The sequence below is a fragment of the Microtus oregoni genome, unplaced genomic scaffold, assembly GCF_018167655.1.
Source record: "Microtus oregoni isolate MIOR12 unplaced genomic scaffold, Mior012 000042F_ref0000377, whole genome shotgun sequence".
Lineage (NCBI taxonomy): Eukaryota > Metazoa > Chordata > Mammalia > Rodentia > Cricetidae > Microtus > Microtus oregoni.
This window is the reverse complement of record NW_024543209.1, coordinates 853,164-869,346: the sequence shown is the minus strand read 5'-3', so window position 1 is coordinate 869,346 and position 16,183 is coordinate 853,164. Positions and strand designations below refer to the sequence as shown.

The following is a 16,183-nucleotide window of genomic DNA, read 5'->3' as shown; positions in this document are numbered from 1 at the left end:
CCAGATGATGCCTTTCTTTTTATCTTAATTTTTGAGAGAGCCTCACCTATCCCAGGCTAACCTTGAACTATGTAGCCAAGAACAACTTTGAATTTCTGATCTACCTGCCTGCCCCCTGAGTACTGGGATTACAGGTGTGCACTGCCATGCCTACTTTATTTGGTGCTGGAGATCTAACCCAGGGCTCCATGTGTGCTAGGCAAGCAAGCACTCTACCAACTGAGCCTCAGCCTCTTGGTATCTGCCAAGCCTCCACAGTCTCCTCCCGTAAACCCCATACAAATCTTACTGTATTCAGACCAGAGTTATCTTCTGCAGCTGGCTTTTATTCTTTCCATCTACAGCAATGGTCCTGAGTAAGTCTGGACTCACTGGCTGTGACTCTAGCCAGCTCTGGCTTTCCTTTGGCTGTCTCAAGAAAAAGGACTTCCAGCTGCTTGGCAGGAGGTCGGGTGTAACATCAGCTGGCACCCTAGAGTCTGCATAGACTTTCCACACTCACATATCTTAAGTCCACAGGTCCTGCCAGTGGGAGAGCAGCAGTCTGTGCCCATCTCCCCCTCCCTACCTTCAGGATGAGGTGGGAGTACCCAGGGCCCATCCCTGATTGAGGGAGTGCCTTGCACCTTGTGTAGATCCTGGTGTGGACATCAGGTGTGGTTGGTAGCCCCTTGTATGGCTATAGCTGTCCTGTCATAGACTAAGGCCTTCTTTCCCTGCACGCTTGGGGTAGCAGGGCCTCCTGTTGGTGTCATTGGATCAAATGTCATACAAACTCTCAAGTGCCAACGAGCAAGAAGCCTGCAGTTGGAAGGCCACATCAGGCTGCTAGACCTAGGGTGGGGGACTCTGCGCTAGGCCTCAGCTTCCCTCATGGGATCTAGGGAGGTTGGGTGCGCAGGAGAAGATGTAAAGGCGGAAGGCTGGCCTTCCCGATGGTGAGTCTGGCAAGGGATGCCTAAAAATGGGTGGCACAGGGAGCCCTCAGTCCCACCCCACTACTATAGCAGTGATATATGTGGAATAATTGGGTCAATCTGTACCCAGAGGCCCTTCAGAATGGTCCCAATGTGGTCCTAGCGGGGCTCTGGCAGGACGTAGCCCGGATCTGGCCCAGGCACATGTGTAGGTCAGGTGCACACTATCTCCTGGAACAAGGTCTGTCCATGCTGTCTGTCCGTCTGCCTGCACAGACTGGTGCTGAGGAGCTCTCCAAATACCTGGGGAATCTGAGCTAACCTCGTTTTCTGCAGTGTTTAGCATGGGGCAGGAGTGTAGCGACCACTACCACTGGGTCCAAGAGTTTGAAATTCCCAGCGACCTTGCAAGTCAATTTCCAGATGCCTTTTGAACCTCCCATTCCCAAGATGAGAGTTTACAACCCTGGGGAGAACTGAGACCGAAGAGGGCTCAGGGACCCAGGGATTCCTGGGCTGTTCCGGCAGTGTGTCCAGACCTGGGGCCTTCAGCAGTCCTGGTCTGGTTCCAACGTCTCAAGTTCTGGCTCTAAAATGTGCTGCGGTAGCAGCACCAGCAGAGACAGGTAAACTGGTGCCTGCAGCCATTGCCATTGCCGGCTGTGAGGGTCTTGCCTCTCCCACAGACCTACATTTCCTAGCTGGGCCTGGGCCTGGGGACTTTTTGTGGTGAGCACCAGAGCTGGAAGGGCCAGGCCTACCTACAACAGAAGGGAAATAAGTGGGAGGTTGAAAGATTTGCCTGAGGCCGCGTGTTTTATAATTACGAGAACTGAGGCTCAGTCAAGCTAAATAACTTCCCTAACTAGGCTGCAATGCCAGACACTTGTCCCCTTTCGTAAATAGGGGACTTGATAAAAGGATGTTCCACCAAGCTCACTGTGAAGTCTCAATTCCTGGGTGCCAATGAACGCTCACCGGCCTTTTTTTTTTTTTCCAGTCCTGACCTGCTCTGTGACTTTGGGTAATTCACGTCTCTTTTTGAAGACTCAGTTTCTTTATCCGGGAGATGTGGTGGGGTGGCCAGGGCGCAGCTGCGGAAAACTGAGCCTCCGAGAAGCACACACCTACCTCTTAACCTCCTAGAGCAGCCGGGTCCGTTCCGGAGGAGGGGCGGAGCTTAACGAAGGGGCGCGGACCCCAGGAGCTATTGGAGAGGCCGTGCGTGGGGCGGGGCTTGAGGTCTCTGATCCTGACAGGGACCTGAGCCGGACTGGGCTCCTCTGCCCGATTACTTAAACTGGAGGGGGCGGGGCTCCGGTCACCGCTTCTGCCTAAACTTCTCATGGGCGGGGCTCACTGGGGCGCGCAGTTCGGAACACCCGGGGGAAGCCTGAGTCTAAGATGACAGGGGGCGGGTTTCGGTGAGGGGCGTGGTTTATAGTAGAGTCCCGGTTCCGCCCACTGCTAACGCAGCCCCAGAGCTCGGCACGGAGAAGGGGCGTGGCTAGTTGGATGGAAGGGCTTGAGACTGGAGACGTTGTCGCCGTAGCTGGGCGGGGCCTAGAGGGTAGAGGCCGGACTTAAGGCCCGGCCTGCAGCGGCGGTCACCGGAGCCGTCGGGCCGGGCGGCGGACAGCCGAGGGCCGTGGGGCGGCGCCGTGTCCTCCGCCATGACAGGTGGGCGCAGGGCCAGGCGGGCGACGGGAGCCGAGTGACCTTGGTGTTAGCTGGCACGGACGACTCGGGCGTAGCGGCACGCGGTGGCGGGGTGTCCCGGGCTCTGAGCGGCGGGCCAGGGGCTCCGGGGGTGTCGGGTGCGGAGTGGGGGGCCGTCGTGGGCGGAGGAAACAGAGCAGCAGGTGAGCGCCCGCAGGGTGCACGGCACCGGCTGCACCTGCAGAGCAGGGCGGTGTCCCGGGCCGGGCTGGGTCTGAGAGAGGGAAACGGTGCTCACCGCCAGTCTGCTGAGACTCTAGAGCGGTCGGCAACGGCACTCACCCCCACGGAGGCGGGACCGGCTCTGCGCTCCAGGGCAGCTTGTGGTACCAGTGAGACGCCCGTGCTTCCCGCTTGCTCGTGAGACTCCTGCTACGTCCCTTACTCTAGATGGTTCTAGTGAATTCGGAGCAAGCAATTTGCTCCGGGGACTCACCCACTTTATTTCTGATCCCAGCCAGACACAGTGACATTGCTGTGCTGAGTTTTGCCTGTAAAAGAATGCCATGGGGATGAGTCAGCGAGGGACCCCCCTCTGGCAGAGAGCCCGGGAATGTGGTGGCTCCCAGATGCCGCACTTTTGTTCCTGGGAGTCTCACTCTTATGCTTCTTGTAGCAGAGGTCACCTGGGATGGCCCAGGGAGTCAGGGTAGCCCCAGAAGTACCCAAGGCTCTCTAAACTGGAGTCAGAATTGGTGATGCCCAAAAATAAGACCTTATTTGCTGGAACCTGATGACTTCGTAAACAGACTAGAGGAAACCCCAACTACCACGCTCTCCTTTGTCATCACTCCGTGCCCTTTTTGTTTGGGACTGCAAGTTCTGAGCACTATCTATGTATAGAGCCCTGCTTGTGTCCCTATACACACTCTTATTCAGAATGTCTATGTGGAGACATAAGGAATATTAAACCTGTTTAGGGATGGAGAGATGAAATCTCAGGCTGGGTAAGTGCCCCCAGACCACTCTGCTGGTCAGTGGTAGGAGCAGAATGGGGGGCCTGGTCTCAGCATTCATGCTGGGCCCTGCCCTGCCTCTGGTTTTCCAGATCCTCTAGTAAGTTCATTAGGATGTGTGGGACAGATCTCAGCTGTGTTGGTCTCCAAGGGCCCACTGCACAGATAGGGTACCGGTAGAAAATGAGGCATCCCACCTCTAGGAGAACAGGTGGGACTGCGGTAGAGGATGGGGTGTCTTTTAGCTGGGAGGACACAGCCAGCCTGTGGCCGATGGCAATGACAAACACTTTTTCTCTTTTCCATCTACTTGATGGCTTTTTGACACCTCATCGCCCTTCCTTTTTCTGGTGTGAGGTGGAGACTGTAAGACAGAAGCCTGAGAGGATTGGATGGGCAGCTCTGGGGCCACAGATCCATTGTTCTGTGGTCCTAGTGCACCTGCTGGGGGCCTACCATACAAATTAATCTTTGCATCCTCTCTCTCTCTCTCTCTCTCTCTCTCTCTCTCTCTCTCTCTCTCTGTGTGTGTGTGTGTGTGTGTGTGTGTGTGTGTTGATGGCTATAGAACACTGAGAGTTGTGTCTGCACAAAATAGATAGTCACCCATGCAGTGATGACACGAGCTTCTGAAAGAGATTCAGGGGAAGTTGATGCCCAAGTTGTAGACCCCAGGAGAGTGAATTCCCAGAAGGGGGTTAAATATGCTGGGCATGAATCAACCAGGTTTTCTCAGCCTACTGCCTGGGTCCTGACTCTGTGGTTGTGAGCTGCAGACAAGAAGGCTTTGGGACCCCTATGGCAGAGTAAGGGCTTGTGGGGCCCGCAGCTTCAGGATCCCAAATGCCAGAGTAAGGATTTCGGTCTGAGCTGCAGAAGTTCAAGATGATGTGAAGGGCCATACTCGTGGTACCAGCTGGCAGGGAGGGGAAGTACAGGCAAAGGCTCATGGATTCTGCACAGAGCGGTCCATCTGCTTTCATCTAGTAAAGGCATTCCAGGCCTTGTTTACAGGGGCCTGGTATCCAGGCAGAGCCTTGCCGAGTCTCCGTGATACCCAGTGGCTGCCTATATGTGGTTGCATGCATAGTTTACAAGAGCCGCAGGAAACACAGGAAATGCCTTGCTCTGGTGCATCTGGCTTCAACCCTTGGGCTGGGCCACCCATGGCAGGTGACTCAGGGCTCCTGTGACTCATGACTTGTGGGCAGCAGAGTCCCATCTTGGCTAACTAGCGGCTCTCAGGGTGGGAGGAGGCCGCTATGAGGCTCTGGCCTCTATCTACCGGTAGACCGCGCCTTTGGACCTTGGACTGGAGCCCATTCATTCCAGAACTCTTCTGTGAGTGCCTACTGTGTGTTCAGCCCTGTACACGTTGGCACAGTGTGGGGACAGCAGACCCCTGAATTCAAAGTGATCCATATGTTAGTGACAGAACAGAATGTACCAGGGGTGTCTACAGGCAGCCCCAGCGTGGCTGTGTCACCTCCGTGCTAACTGCAGTTTTGTAAGTTTACCACGCCTTCATTTCCCTATCTGAGAGGGTGGAAGCTGTAGAGCCAGTGGGAGGATGGAGGTTATAAGTAGGTGTAAATAGGACCAGAAAATGCCTGGCCTGTGGATTGTTTTTTGAGTCAGCTCAGTGTTCATCTGAACTCGTTAATGAGATGCTGCAGGCGTTGGAGCCAGCCTACCTAAGGCACCTGGTAATATGGCAAGTTACTGGGTGTCCCTGGGCTGTTGGTAAGTCTGTCTTCTACACAGATTTCAGGGGCTCTACCAATATTCCCAGTCCTCAGCAGCCATGATGGCGTGGTGCTGATGGCCGCAGAGAGGGGATGGAATGGCTGATGACTGGGCCTTGGGGGAGCAATGACTATCAACCAGGACAACCCTAGCCCTAGCCTCTGAGAGCAGGCTCCTGGGCTGAGGATGTCCTTGGTGAAGGCAGCCCCCACTGTTACACTGTGAACCCCTGGAAAATACCCCCAAGTTCCTGGCATAGGGTGGGCATGCTCTTAGGCTATTCCCACCTGGGTAGAAAGGACACCCCCACAAGCCACTAGGGATGGGAGGGTGCAGGAGTCAGAAGACAGACCAGCCAGGAGGAAGGAGCAGGGGACCAGAGGTGTGAGAGAATATCCTCTGGGCTCCTTCTCAATGCATTCCTACTCAGGGTTGCTCTGCTTTCCATGACTCCCCCTCCTGCCCCAATTTTTCCATAAACATCAACAATGGAAATTTTCAAATAAGTTTTCTTAATAGACTTTACTTGTTAGTTGAATTTATTTTGAGCCAAAGCCTCTCTTTGTTGTTCAGGCTGCCACACCCTTTCTCGTAGCTAGGACTGCAAGTGTATACTGCCTGGGTGCATACTGTCTGTGTGTATACTGTCTGGGTGCATGCTGCCTGGGTGTATACTGTCTGTGTGTATACTTCCTGGTGCATGCTGCTTGGGTGTATATTGTCTGTGTATATACTGTCTGGGTGCATACTGCCTGGGTGCATACTGCCTGGGTGTATACTCTCTGTGTGTATACTGTCTGGGTGCATATTGCCTGGGTGCATACTGCCTGGGTGTATACTGCCTGTGTGTATACTTCCTGTGTATATACTGCCTGGGCCTATAGTGCCTGGGTGTATACTGCCTGGCCTTTTCGGGGGGACAGTTGACTGAAGATTGAGCAGATAGTGCAGAGATTGAGGAAAATGACTCCCCTTCCATCCTTCATATCATTACCATTTTCTATCATTTTGTTATTGTTAGCCGAAGCCCAGAATCTGCACTAGCATCTTCTCCTTGTGTTGGACGTTCAGTGGGCTTTGACAAATGCTTTATGCCATTATACAGAATAGTTTCACTGCCTAACCCTCCCCTGTGCCCTGCTTACTCATCCCTCCCTTCCTCCTCATGCCTGGCAACCCCTGATTTTATTGTCTCCTTGGTATTGCTTTTTCTGTAGTGTGGTGTAATTAGAACAATAAGGCTTTTTCAGACGGGCTCTTTCACTCAATGACGTGTGTTTAAGGCCCCTCCACATCTTTTCATGTCTCTAGTTTATTCTTTCCAGTACTGAGGCCCAAACCCAGGAGCTTGTGCATGCTAGGAAAGATACCACTGAAATGTATCTTTAAAATTTTTATTTTGACACAGGGCTTCACTAAGTTGGATAGACTTTGGTTTTGTTGATTTTTCTCTTTTAAAAATGTTCTTGAGGAGCCGGGCGATGGTGGCGCACGCCTTTAATCCCAGCACTCGGGAAGCAGAGGCAGGCGGATCTCTGTGAGTTTGAGACCAGCCTGGTCTACAGAGCTAGTTCCAGGACAGGCTCCAAAGCCACAGGGAAACCCTGTCTCGAAAAACCAAAAAAAAAAAAAAATGTTCTTGAGGTTGTCTTCACTCTAATTGGCTATTCCCTTCTTTCTGTTAGCTCTGTTTGACTTGTCTAGTTGTTCTAGTCCCTTCCTCCTTCCCTTCCAATTTAGTTGCCTTTTTTCTTTTTTAAAGTTGGTGAGGTGTAATGGTTAGCCATTAATGCTAACTTTTTTTTTTAGACGAGGTTTCACTATGCAGTATGTAACTCCATTTAGCCCAGACTCTACATAGATCAAGGTGGCCCTCCAACCCATAGACATCAACATGCTTCTGCCTCCAGAGTGGTAGGATTAAAGCATATGCCACACCTGACCCAAGCTCTCTCTTTGTAAACTGTGTGAATTTATTTATGGCTGTTGCTTCTCCCTCTCAGAGGTATGCTTGCTCCATTACTTAGGTCTTGGTGTGTTTCTCATTTGACTCAGGTTGCTTCCAATGTATTTTGTGGTTTCATTTTTGTTGGAGAAGGGCTGCTTGTTGGTTCCCAAATGATCACACAGAAACTGTATTAATTTAATCATTGCTTGGCCCATTAGTTCTAGCTTCTTATTGGCTAACTCTTATATTAATTTAACCAATTTCTGTTAATCTGTATATCACCATGTGGCTGTGGCTTATTGGGTAAAGTTCCCAGCGTCTACCTCTAGTGGCTCCATAGCTTCTCTCTAACTCTGCCTTCCTCCTCCCATGCTATAGGCCAAGCCATTTTCTTTATTCATTAACCAATAAAAGCAACACATAGACAGAAGGACCTCCCTCACCACATTTTGACCTGTTATTTCAGTGGTTCTCAATCTGTGGGTTGTGACCCCTTTGAGGGTTGAATGATCCTTTCACAGATGTCACCTGAGACCATCAGAAAGCACAGATATCTATATTACTATTCATAACAGTAGCAAAATTACAATTATGAAGTAGCAGTGAAAATAATTTTATGGTTGGGGTCTCCACAATATGAGGACCTGTATCAAAAGGGTCACAGCATTAGGAAGGTTGAGAACAACTGTATTAATTCCTACAGATTTGTAAACTCTGATTGTATCAATTTCTAGCTTCATGTCATGTGATCTGAAAAGAGCCTTCAGTTGAAATGCTTTTAAATATTTTGAGACTTATTTGTGGCTTAAGATCTGTATGTTTTGTGATCGAGAGTATGTTCCATGTGCCCTTGGGAAAAGTGTGTTTTTTTTATTACTGGGTAGTGTTTTCTGCGTATGACTTTTAGGTACAGTTTAGATACTGTTCAAGCCTTCCATTTCCTTATTGATCTTTTATCTAGTTGTCTGGTCTGTTGTTTAAAGTGGTATATGAACATCTTTAAATATCATAGAGTTGTCTGTTTCTCCCTTCAGTTCCATCAATATTTCCCCATTGGGGCTCTGATACTTGGTGCAGGTGTGTTTATAGTTGTTACATATTCTTGATGGCTTAACCTTTAATCCACATATGCTGTTTGCCCTTTAATCCCTTGCACCAATTTTGACTTAAAGTCTATTTAGTCTAATTCTAATCCAACCACCGTGTTCTGGTCTGGTTTATGTTTACAATCAAGTGTGTTCAACCTGCTGCCTGTGACCACATGTGGCTGGCTGAGGACAGCTGTGACTGTAGCCAACACAAAACTGCAAGCTGACTTCACACTAGGAAATTGCTCTTGAGCATGATGTTTGTAGATGACAACTTCCCATGTTGAAGTGTCAAAGGGTTGGACACGCCTAGGTGGGCTGTCTTTTTCCTCACTTTACTTTCAACCTGTTTGTGTCTTTAGGTCTTCAGTGAGCGTCTTGTCGGTATTTAGTTGGAGCATTTTTTTTAATATTTATTTATTTATTATGTATACAGCATTCCTTCCATGTATGCGTGCAGGCCAGAAGAGGGCACCAGACCCCATTACAGATGGTTGTGAGCCACCATGTGGTTGCTGGGAATTGAACTCAGGACCTTTGGAAGAGCAGGCAATGCTCTTAACCTCTGAGCGCCCCCCCCCTTTTTTTTTTTTTTGGTTTTTCGAGACAGGGTTTCTCTGTAGATACGGAGCCTGTCCTGGAACTAGCTCTTGTAGACCAGGCTGGCCTTGAACTCACAAAGATCCGCCTGTCTCTGCCTCTCGAGAGCTGGGATTAAAGGCATGCGTCACCACCGCCCGGCTTGGAGCATTTTTTTTAAGTATATGTCACATTTTATTTTTCCAAGGAGTTTTCTTTCTTCTGTCTTCACAAAGCTGCTTCTTTACACAAAGAATGGGGTGTAGCACCAGCAGGTCTAAATCGTAGTGGGGGTATTTAGTCCTTGCAGGCTTCGTGAGATCGATTCCCAACCACCTTGCTATGAATAGCACAGCCCACGCAGTAATGCAGCTTGACACAGAGTTTGGGAAGCACACAGGCGTCAAAGTTTCAGATTAGCGTCTGACAGCAGCGGCCTCTACAATATTCTGGTTTCAAATGACGAGCTTCTTAATGGCCTTGTCCTTGGACATGCACCGGGTCCAGTTCATGCAGCAAATTGACTGCACATGGCCACAACTCTTTTTGGCATGACTGCTGTTTCTTCTTCTGGTAACCTTGGAGCCAAGACCAGAAAGAGTGGAGCATATGTTTTTAAGGCCATTCTGCCAATCTTTGCCTTTTGATTAGAGAGTTTATCCTATTTACATTTAAAGTAATTGCTGAGAATGAAAGATTTGTCTCTGCTATCTGTATTTTGTAGGCCTTTTAGCTTTTACAGCCCTTGTTTCTACCTTTGCTGACTCCTTTTGTGTTTAGTCAATATTTTGTGGTAACATTTTGATTTATTTTATGTGTATTCTGTAGATTTCTTCGTTGTGGTTAACATGAGAGAGAATTGTAGCTGCACCCTCCAGAGAGACTGCTGCCCTTCCAGCAGGTGTGGGCCTCCTGTGGTCAGCACCAAGGATGCCGTATTTGGTGCCTCTTAAGGCTGCGCTGGCTCACCCATGCTATCCATATGTGTTCCAGATCAGACCTACTGTGACCGGCTGGTACAAGACACACCTTTCTTGACCGGACAGGGTCGCCTGAGCGAGCAACAAGTGGACAGGATCATCCTCCAGCTGAACCGCTACTACCCACAAATCCTTACCAACAAAGAGGCGGAAAAGGTGCTGAGGGGTGAGCGGGGCCGGGTAACCACCTGGGCATGCCCCCTCTGTAACAGGTCTCTCTCTCCCTCTAGTCAGGGCTCAAATAACGACACAGAGACTTTTGTTAATTATGAAAGCTCGGCCTTAGCTTAGGTTTGTTCTTAACCACCTCTTATAACTTAACCCATTTCTATTAATCTGCATGCTGTCGTGTGCTTGTAGCTTTTTCCTCTCCTGCACGTCCTGCTTTCTGTGTCTGACTGGCCACTCCCCCTTTCTTCTTCCCAGAGCTCTCTCTGTCCACAAGTCCCACCTATACCTCCTGCCCAGCTATTGGACATTTAACTTTTTTAAAAACCAGTCACAGTGACACACCTTAACACAGTATAATCAGATATCTTGCAACACTCCTCTCTGAGCTGGGAGAAGCTGGCATAGGCCTTGAATTGTTTTAGTGTAGCAAGAGGCTACTCGTTTGTTTCCCAGCCGCCCTGCAGCTCAGACCCGAAATAATCACACAGAAACTATATTATTTAAAACACTGCTTGCGGGGGCTGGAGAGATGGCTCAGTGGTTAAGAGCATTGCCTGCTCTTCCAAAGGTCCTGAGTTCAATTCCCGGCAACCACATGGTGGCTCACAACCATCTGTAATGAGGTCTGGTGCCTTCTTCTGGCCTGCAGACATACATGCAGACAGAATATTGTATACATAATAAATAAACATTTAAAAAAATTAAAAAAAAATAAAACACTGCTTGGCCAATGACTCTAGTGTATTTCTGGCTAACTCATATCTTAAATTAACCCATCTCCATTAGTCTGTGTATTGCCACGAGGCTGTGGCTTACTGGGTAAATTTCTAACGTCTGTCTCCCATGGGGCTACATGGCGGTGTCTTCCTTGACTCTGCCTTCTTTCTCCCAGCATTCAGTTTAGTCCTGTCCTCCCCCACCCCCACCTAGCTCTACTCTGAATTATAATGGGAAGCCAGTTTCTTTATTCATTAACCAATAAAAGCAACACATAGACAGAAGGACCTCCCATACCATCTCAGGAATGGGAGTCACAGCTGCACTTGGTCAGCTGCAAGTGGCCTCCTGTCATCAGATCTGATGCTGATGCCTCAGTTTCTCCAGATGGTCCTGTGGTAGCTGGCCCTTCCAGAATTATGAGAAGGTTTGCAGGAGGTGATACACAGTCTCTTAGAGTTGCTCTTGCTATGATAAACACCATGACCAAAAGCAATTTTGGGATGAAAGGGTTTATTTGGCTTATGCTTCCACATCCATAGCTGAAGGAAGTTAGAACAGGAACCCAAACAGCGCAGGATCCTGGAGGCAAGAGCTGATGCAGAGGCCCTGGAGGGATGCTGATTACTGACTTGCTTTTCATGCCTTGCTCAGTCTGTTTTCTTATAGAACCCAGGACCACCTGCCCAGGGATGGCACCACCCACAATGGGCAGGGGCCTTCCCCCATCATTGCTCCACAGGCTTATCTTACAGCCCAATCTTATGGAAGTATTTTCTCAGTTAGGGTTCCCTCCTCTCAGATGACTCTACTGTGTCAGGTTGACATAAAATTAGAACACACAACAACATAATAATAGAAGGAAGGCAGAGGAAGGAGGGATCGGAAGTCTGGATGTGGAATTGGGCAGATAGCTCGGTTGGTAAAATGCTTTCTGTGTGAACACAAGGACTTGAGTTTGGATCTCGAACCTGTAAGTGCAGCAGACACAGAGACATAGAGCCCAGGGGCTTGCTGGCTAACCAGTTTAGTCAAATTGTGAACTCCAGGTTCAATGAGAGATGCTGTCTCAAAATAGTCAGGTGCAGAGCCATTGAGGAAAGCATCCTGATATCAACCTCTGGCCTCTGCATGCACCATGGGTAGGCACCTAACCCACAAGCACATAAACACATACTTGCGCACACACACACCACATGTGTACTCACACACAGAGACACAAACACACACTCATCCACACCCACCCACACCTCACATACACACATACACCCCTATACCATATACACACATACCGACACACCCCACACATGTGTAGACACACAGACACACCACATACACATCCCACACACATGTAGACACACACACAAACATGTAGTGATATTTCATTTGTATTTTAATAAATAAAGCTTGCCTGAAGATCAGAGAGTAAAACAGATGTACTGATCAGCTTTACAGACCAGGCAGTGTTGACACACACCTTTAATACAGTAGCCACACTAGTTTGCTATAGAAATCAGGCAGTGCATGCCTTTAATCCCAGCACTAGAGAGGAATATAAAGCAGGAGGAGACAGCTCTCAGACACAGTCTCATTCTGAAATTCCTGGAGGCAGGATCGCCATTTTGAACTAGGTAAAGGTAAGAGCCAGTGGTTGGCTGCTTTGCTTTTCTGACCTTCAGGTTAAATTCCAATATATCTCTCTGAGTTTTTATCAATTGTGCATCACAGACACACACAGATTACACACACACACACACACACCACACACACACCAGAAGTCTGGACCTACTGGTACCCTGGAACCACACCGTGGCTTTTCCAGAGGGTCAAAGTATGAAAAGACTCACTGTCTTTTGCTGGTCAGTCTTCCTTGCATTTGTAAGGCCAAAAGGCCCAGCCTGTGATAGGTGGGCAGGGGAAGCTGACCTCATCCCGCAGCCAGGCTTGGCCTGCCTACTCAGCAGGCTTGAGGGAGACTGGTCCCATTGGGAACTTCAGCATCTGTGGAAGAAGCATGCTATCCACTTGGCTCAGAGACCGGAATGTGACCTGGTTCCCCTGAGCCAGGTGAATAGCACACTCTCTCTGGGTCATCTCTGCTTCTCACCCACAGCCCTACAAATAGTTGAAGTCATCACGCCATTTGGCAGAAGGGACTACTGAGGCCTGAGAGACAGCACAGACACCATGACTGTTCTGCCGGAGATAGCACTTTAGATGCAGTCCCCGGGCTTTGTGTCAACTTAGACACTTAGTGTGAACCACCCAGTGATTTTAAAAAGTGACAGGCTCAAATTCATCTCATTGTTGCAATAAGAAATGCATAAACTTCAGATGCTTATACCTCAAAGGGGGAACTCGCTTCTCAGAGGCCCTACTGCTCCCCTTATCTCTGGTCAGTTTTCAGCTGTAGCCATCAGGGGGCAGCACAGACCACAGGCTCCCGTTTCTGGACTCAGTGCCAAGTGGTCTGTCTACTGACCTTCACAACCTCATCAGAAGAAACTGTTCTTTTCTCAACTGACTTTTGAAATACTAGACACTTGTTCCCACAGTCTGAAAAGTAAGAGCAACTGTCACGGATGCCGCCATTCGTTCTCTGTAACCACCCACCACGGGGGATTATTTTCTTTTTATGAAAACTGCGTCTCAGGGGGTTGAAGTGACTCACTGAGGCCACATGGGAAGGATCTACACCGAGTGTCATTTCTTAGGGTGATGTCCCCCACACCCTGCTTCCTTGGTGACCTCTCCCAGCCTGTAGCCCTAGAGACACAAGGATTAACCGAGACTTAGCCGGTTAATTAACTAACTACTCCAGTGTTGGGTGCCACACAGGTGGTGTGAGAGATTGAGAGCATTCTGAGGTCTGTGGTACTGAGGCTGGGGTTCCGAGGGGACCACCTCACAGCTGCCCCCCTTCAGCCCACCTTTTCTTCTGCCCCCAGTTCCGGAACCCCAAGGCATCTCTGCGTGTGCGGCTCTGTGACCTTCTGAGCCACCTGCAGCAGCGTGGGGAGCGGCACTGCCAGGAATTCTACCGAGCACTGTACATCCATGCCCAGCCCCTGCACAGCAACCTGCCCAGCCGCCACACTCTTCGTAAGTCCCTCCCCCCACATCCCTACCTGCAGCACCTCACACTGACCAGGGAGGGCGCCAACTGCGAGCTGCATGGTGGTCCTCAGGGCCCATCTGAGTCTGCAGCAGCTCAACCTGGGCTTCTTTTCCCTCTCCATTCCTCCTCAGAGACCACCTAGGGAGGTGGATATCAGTCTGTCTCTCCCTCTGTCCTTTCTCCCTCTCTCTTTCCCCTCCCCCGTACCAGTTTTCATACAGAAGCCAGTGCTCCATGTATCCTGTCTGACCCCCTTGTTTACCATGTCTGTGTCTTCATTTTTCAGTTCATAGCAGCTTCCTTCTCACAGCCCTGTGCTGCCCCTTGGTCATCCCAACGGGGAGTTACCAAGCCTGCGTAGACCCCAAGGCTGTGTCTACCTTTTGTATTCACCGGTCTGCTCATGTGGGGTTTCTGTAGGGCATCCTTGGGTATAGGTGTGGGTGGTTGGTGAGAGACAGTGTGATCTCAGAGCTCTAGGTGACAGGTAGGTCCCAAAGGTCTGGGATCACTGGAGCTGCTAGGACCTGGAATAAGGCCAGGGGACCTGAAAGGAGGCTCTGCTGCTCCAGACAGGCAGATGAGGTGACTCTGCCCATGCACTCAGCTGGGACCCTGGGCTGGTGTTTTTGATCCCGAGGAGTCTTCCCCAGACCTCACATGGCACAGTGGGAACAGTTGAGGACAGACTGAATTGGCTTTCTCCCCCATCTCTACAAAAACTGCTTCCCTGGGCTTTATTTAGAACCCAGCTGGATCCAAGCCATGTCCCTACTGGAAATGAAGCACTTTCTGGTCCGCGGGTGCCCCAGGGTCTCTGTGGCATGTCATCTGTCTGCTAACCCCGTGGGGAAGTCTAGGGAAAAGCTCTGGCCTCCTCTGCCTGCCATGACAGTCCCTATGATGCTAGCAGGTGGCTCTTGATAGTGGATATTTGTCCTGCATTTGATGATGTGTGGCCAAAAGGACACAGTAGCCTACTCCACACCTATGATATCCTAGAAACTAGACCAAAGGAAACCCAAATTTATGCAGTGTTCTCTGGAGAGCTGATCTCTCTATGTGACCAACTGGGCCTGCCCAGGGCACTAGGTACAGTGGCCATGAAGAAACGTGTGAGCCCAGCACCTTCAGGAGGCAGAGGCGCCGCCTTGGGCTTCCCTGGGGACAACCCCGCTCTCAGCTCAGCCCTCTACTAATCATGCTCTGTAATTTTGTTTCCAGAAAACTCAGATTGCAGAGAGCTGGACTGGGGCAGCGAGAGCCGTGAGCTGAGTGACAGGGGTAACGCCCCCGCCACCTCCTTTTCTTTCCCTTTTCCCTCAGGGCTCTGTCTGTGTCCCAGGGGCTTCTCCATCCCACATCGGGTTCTATTCCTGGCTTTCTGTTGGGGGACAGCCCCCCTGTAGTCCTCAGTCACTGCTACAGGCCATTCACACTCCTTTCTCCCCAGGACCCATGAGCTTCCTGGCAGGCCTAGGCCTGGCGGCAGGCCTGGCCCTCCTCCTCTACTGCTGCCCTCCAGGTGAGTGCAGGCCCCCAACGCTCTAAGCAGACTGTGGGAATTGGAATTGGACAGTGACCAATGGCTGGTCCTTGGATTATCATTTCTCCCTTTGTCTTCTAGACCCCAAAGTGCTTCCTGGGACCCGTCGCATCCTTGCCTTCTCACCCGTCATCATTGACAGGCATGTCAGCCGCTACCTGTTGGCCTTCCTGGCAGATGATCTCGGAGGGTTTTAACGAACCCAGACCTTGGGCCTTACCTGCTGCTTAACCAAAGAATCCCCTGGCCACCCACTGTGGGATCTGCACTTCTTTTTCTAAATACTTATTTTTCATTATTTATAATTTCTATGAGAACACATCACCTTCACTCTACAAGGTGCTTAACATGAAATGTTACGTCTCTGCCTATCCCATGTCCTCTTCTTGAGCTGGTTTTGTGTGTGTGTGTTAATATTCTAACAGGGGCTGTTCACCTAGGACTGACCCAGATGCTCCTGGCTTTGAGTCCAGCCTTGGCCCAGTGCCTCCTCCAGGTTCTCCCCCATCCCTCCCTCTTCGGATATCCCTCTCCTCCATCATCTACACGTTGGAGATGTCCCACACCATCCCTACCCCTTTACCACATAGGCCCCCTGCTAGGCCCCTCCCAGCACAGGCCCCTCCTGTGCTGTCTCTTAGCCTTCCTGGTTCTTCCTGCCTGGATACCCTTGGTGACCCCATCACTGTTTTTTTGCC

At 50.2% G+C, this 16,183-nt stretch overlaps 1 protein-coding gene across 2 annotated transcripts; it reads left to right on the top strand.

The window, feature by feature from the left end:
• The first annotated feature begins 2,460 nt into the window (after positions 1–2,460).
• LOC121434075 (caspase recruitment domain-containing protein 19) lies at positions 2,461–15,856 on the top strand. Of its 2 annotated transcripts, XM_041632871.1 has the most exons (6): positions 2,461–2,597; positions 9,947–10,089; positions 13,770–13,923; positions 15,164–15,223; positions 15,393–15,464; positions 15,567–15,856. In XM_041632871.1, exons 1-6 carry the CDS (start codon positions 2,591–2,593, stop codon positions 15,680–15,682), a joined length of 552 nt encoding a protein of 183 aa, XP_041488805.1. In that variant the 5' UTR covers positions 2,461–2,590; the 3' UTR covers positions 15,683–15,856. The 2 variants fall into 2 exon arrangements, with proteins under 2 accessions (XP_041488805.1, XP_041488806.1); XM_041632872.1 differs by lacking the exon at positions 15,164–15,223.
• Positions 15,857–16,183: the final 327 nt, after the last annotated feature.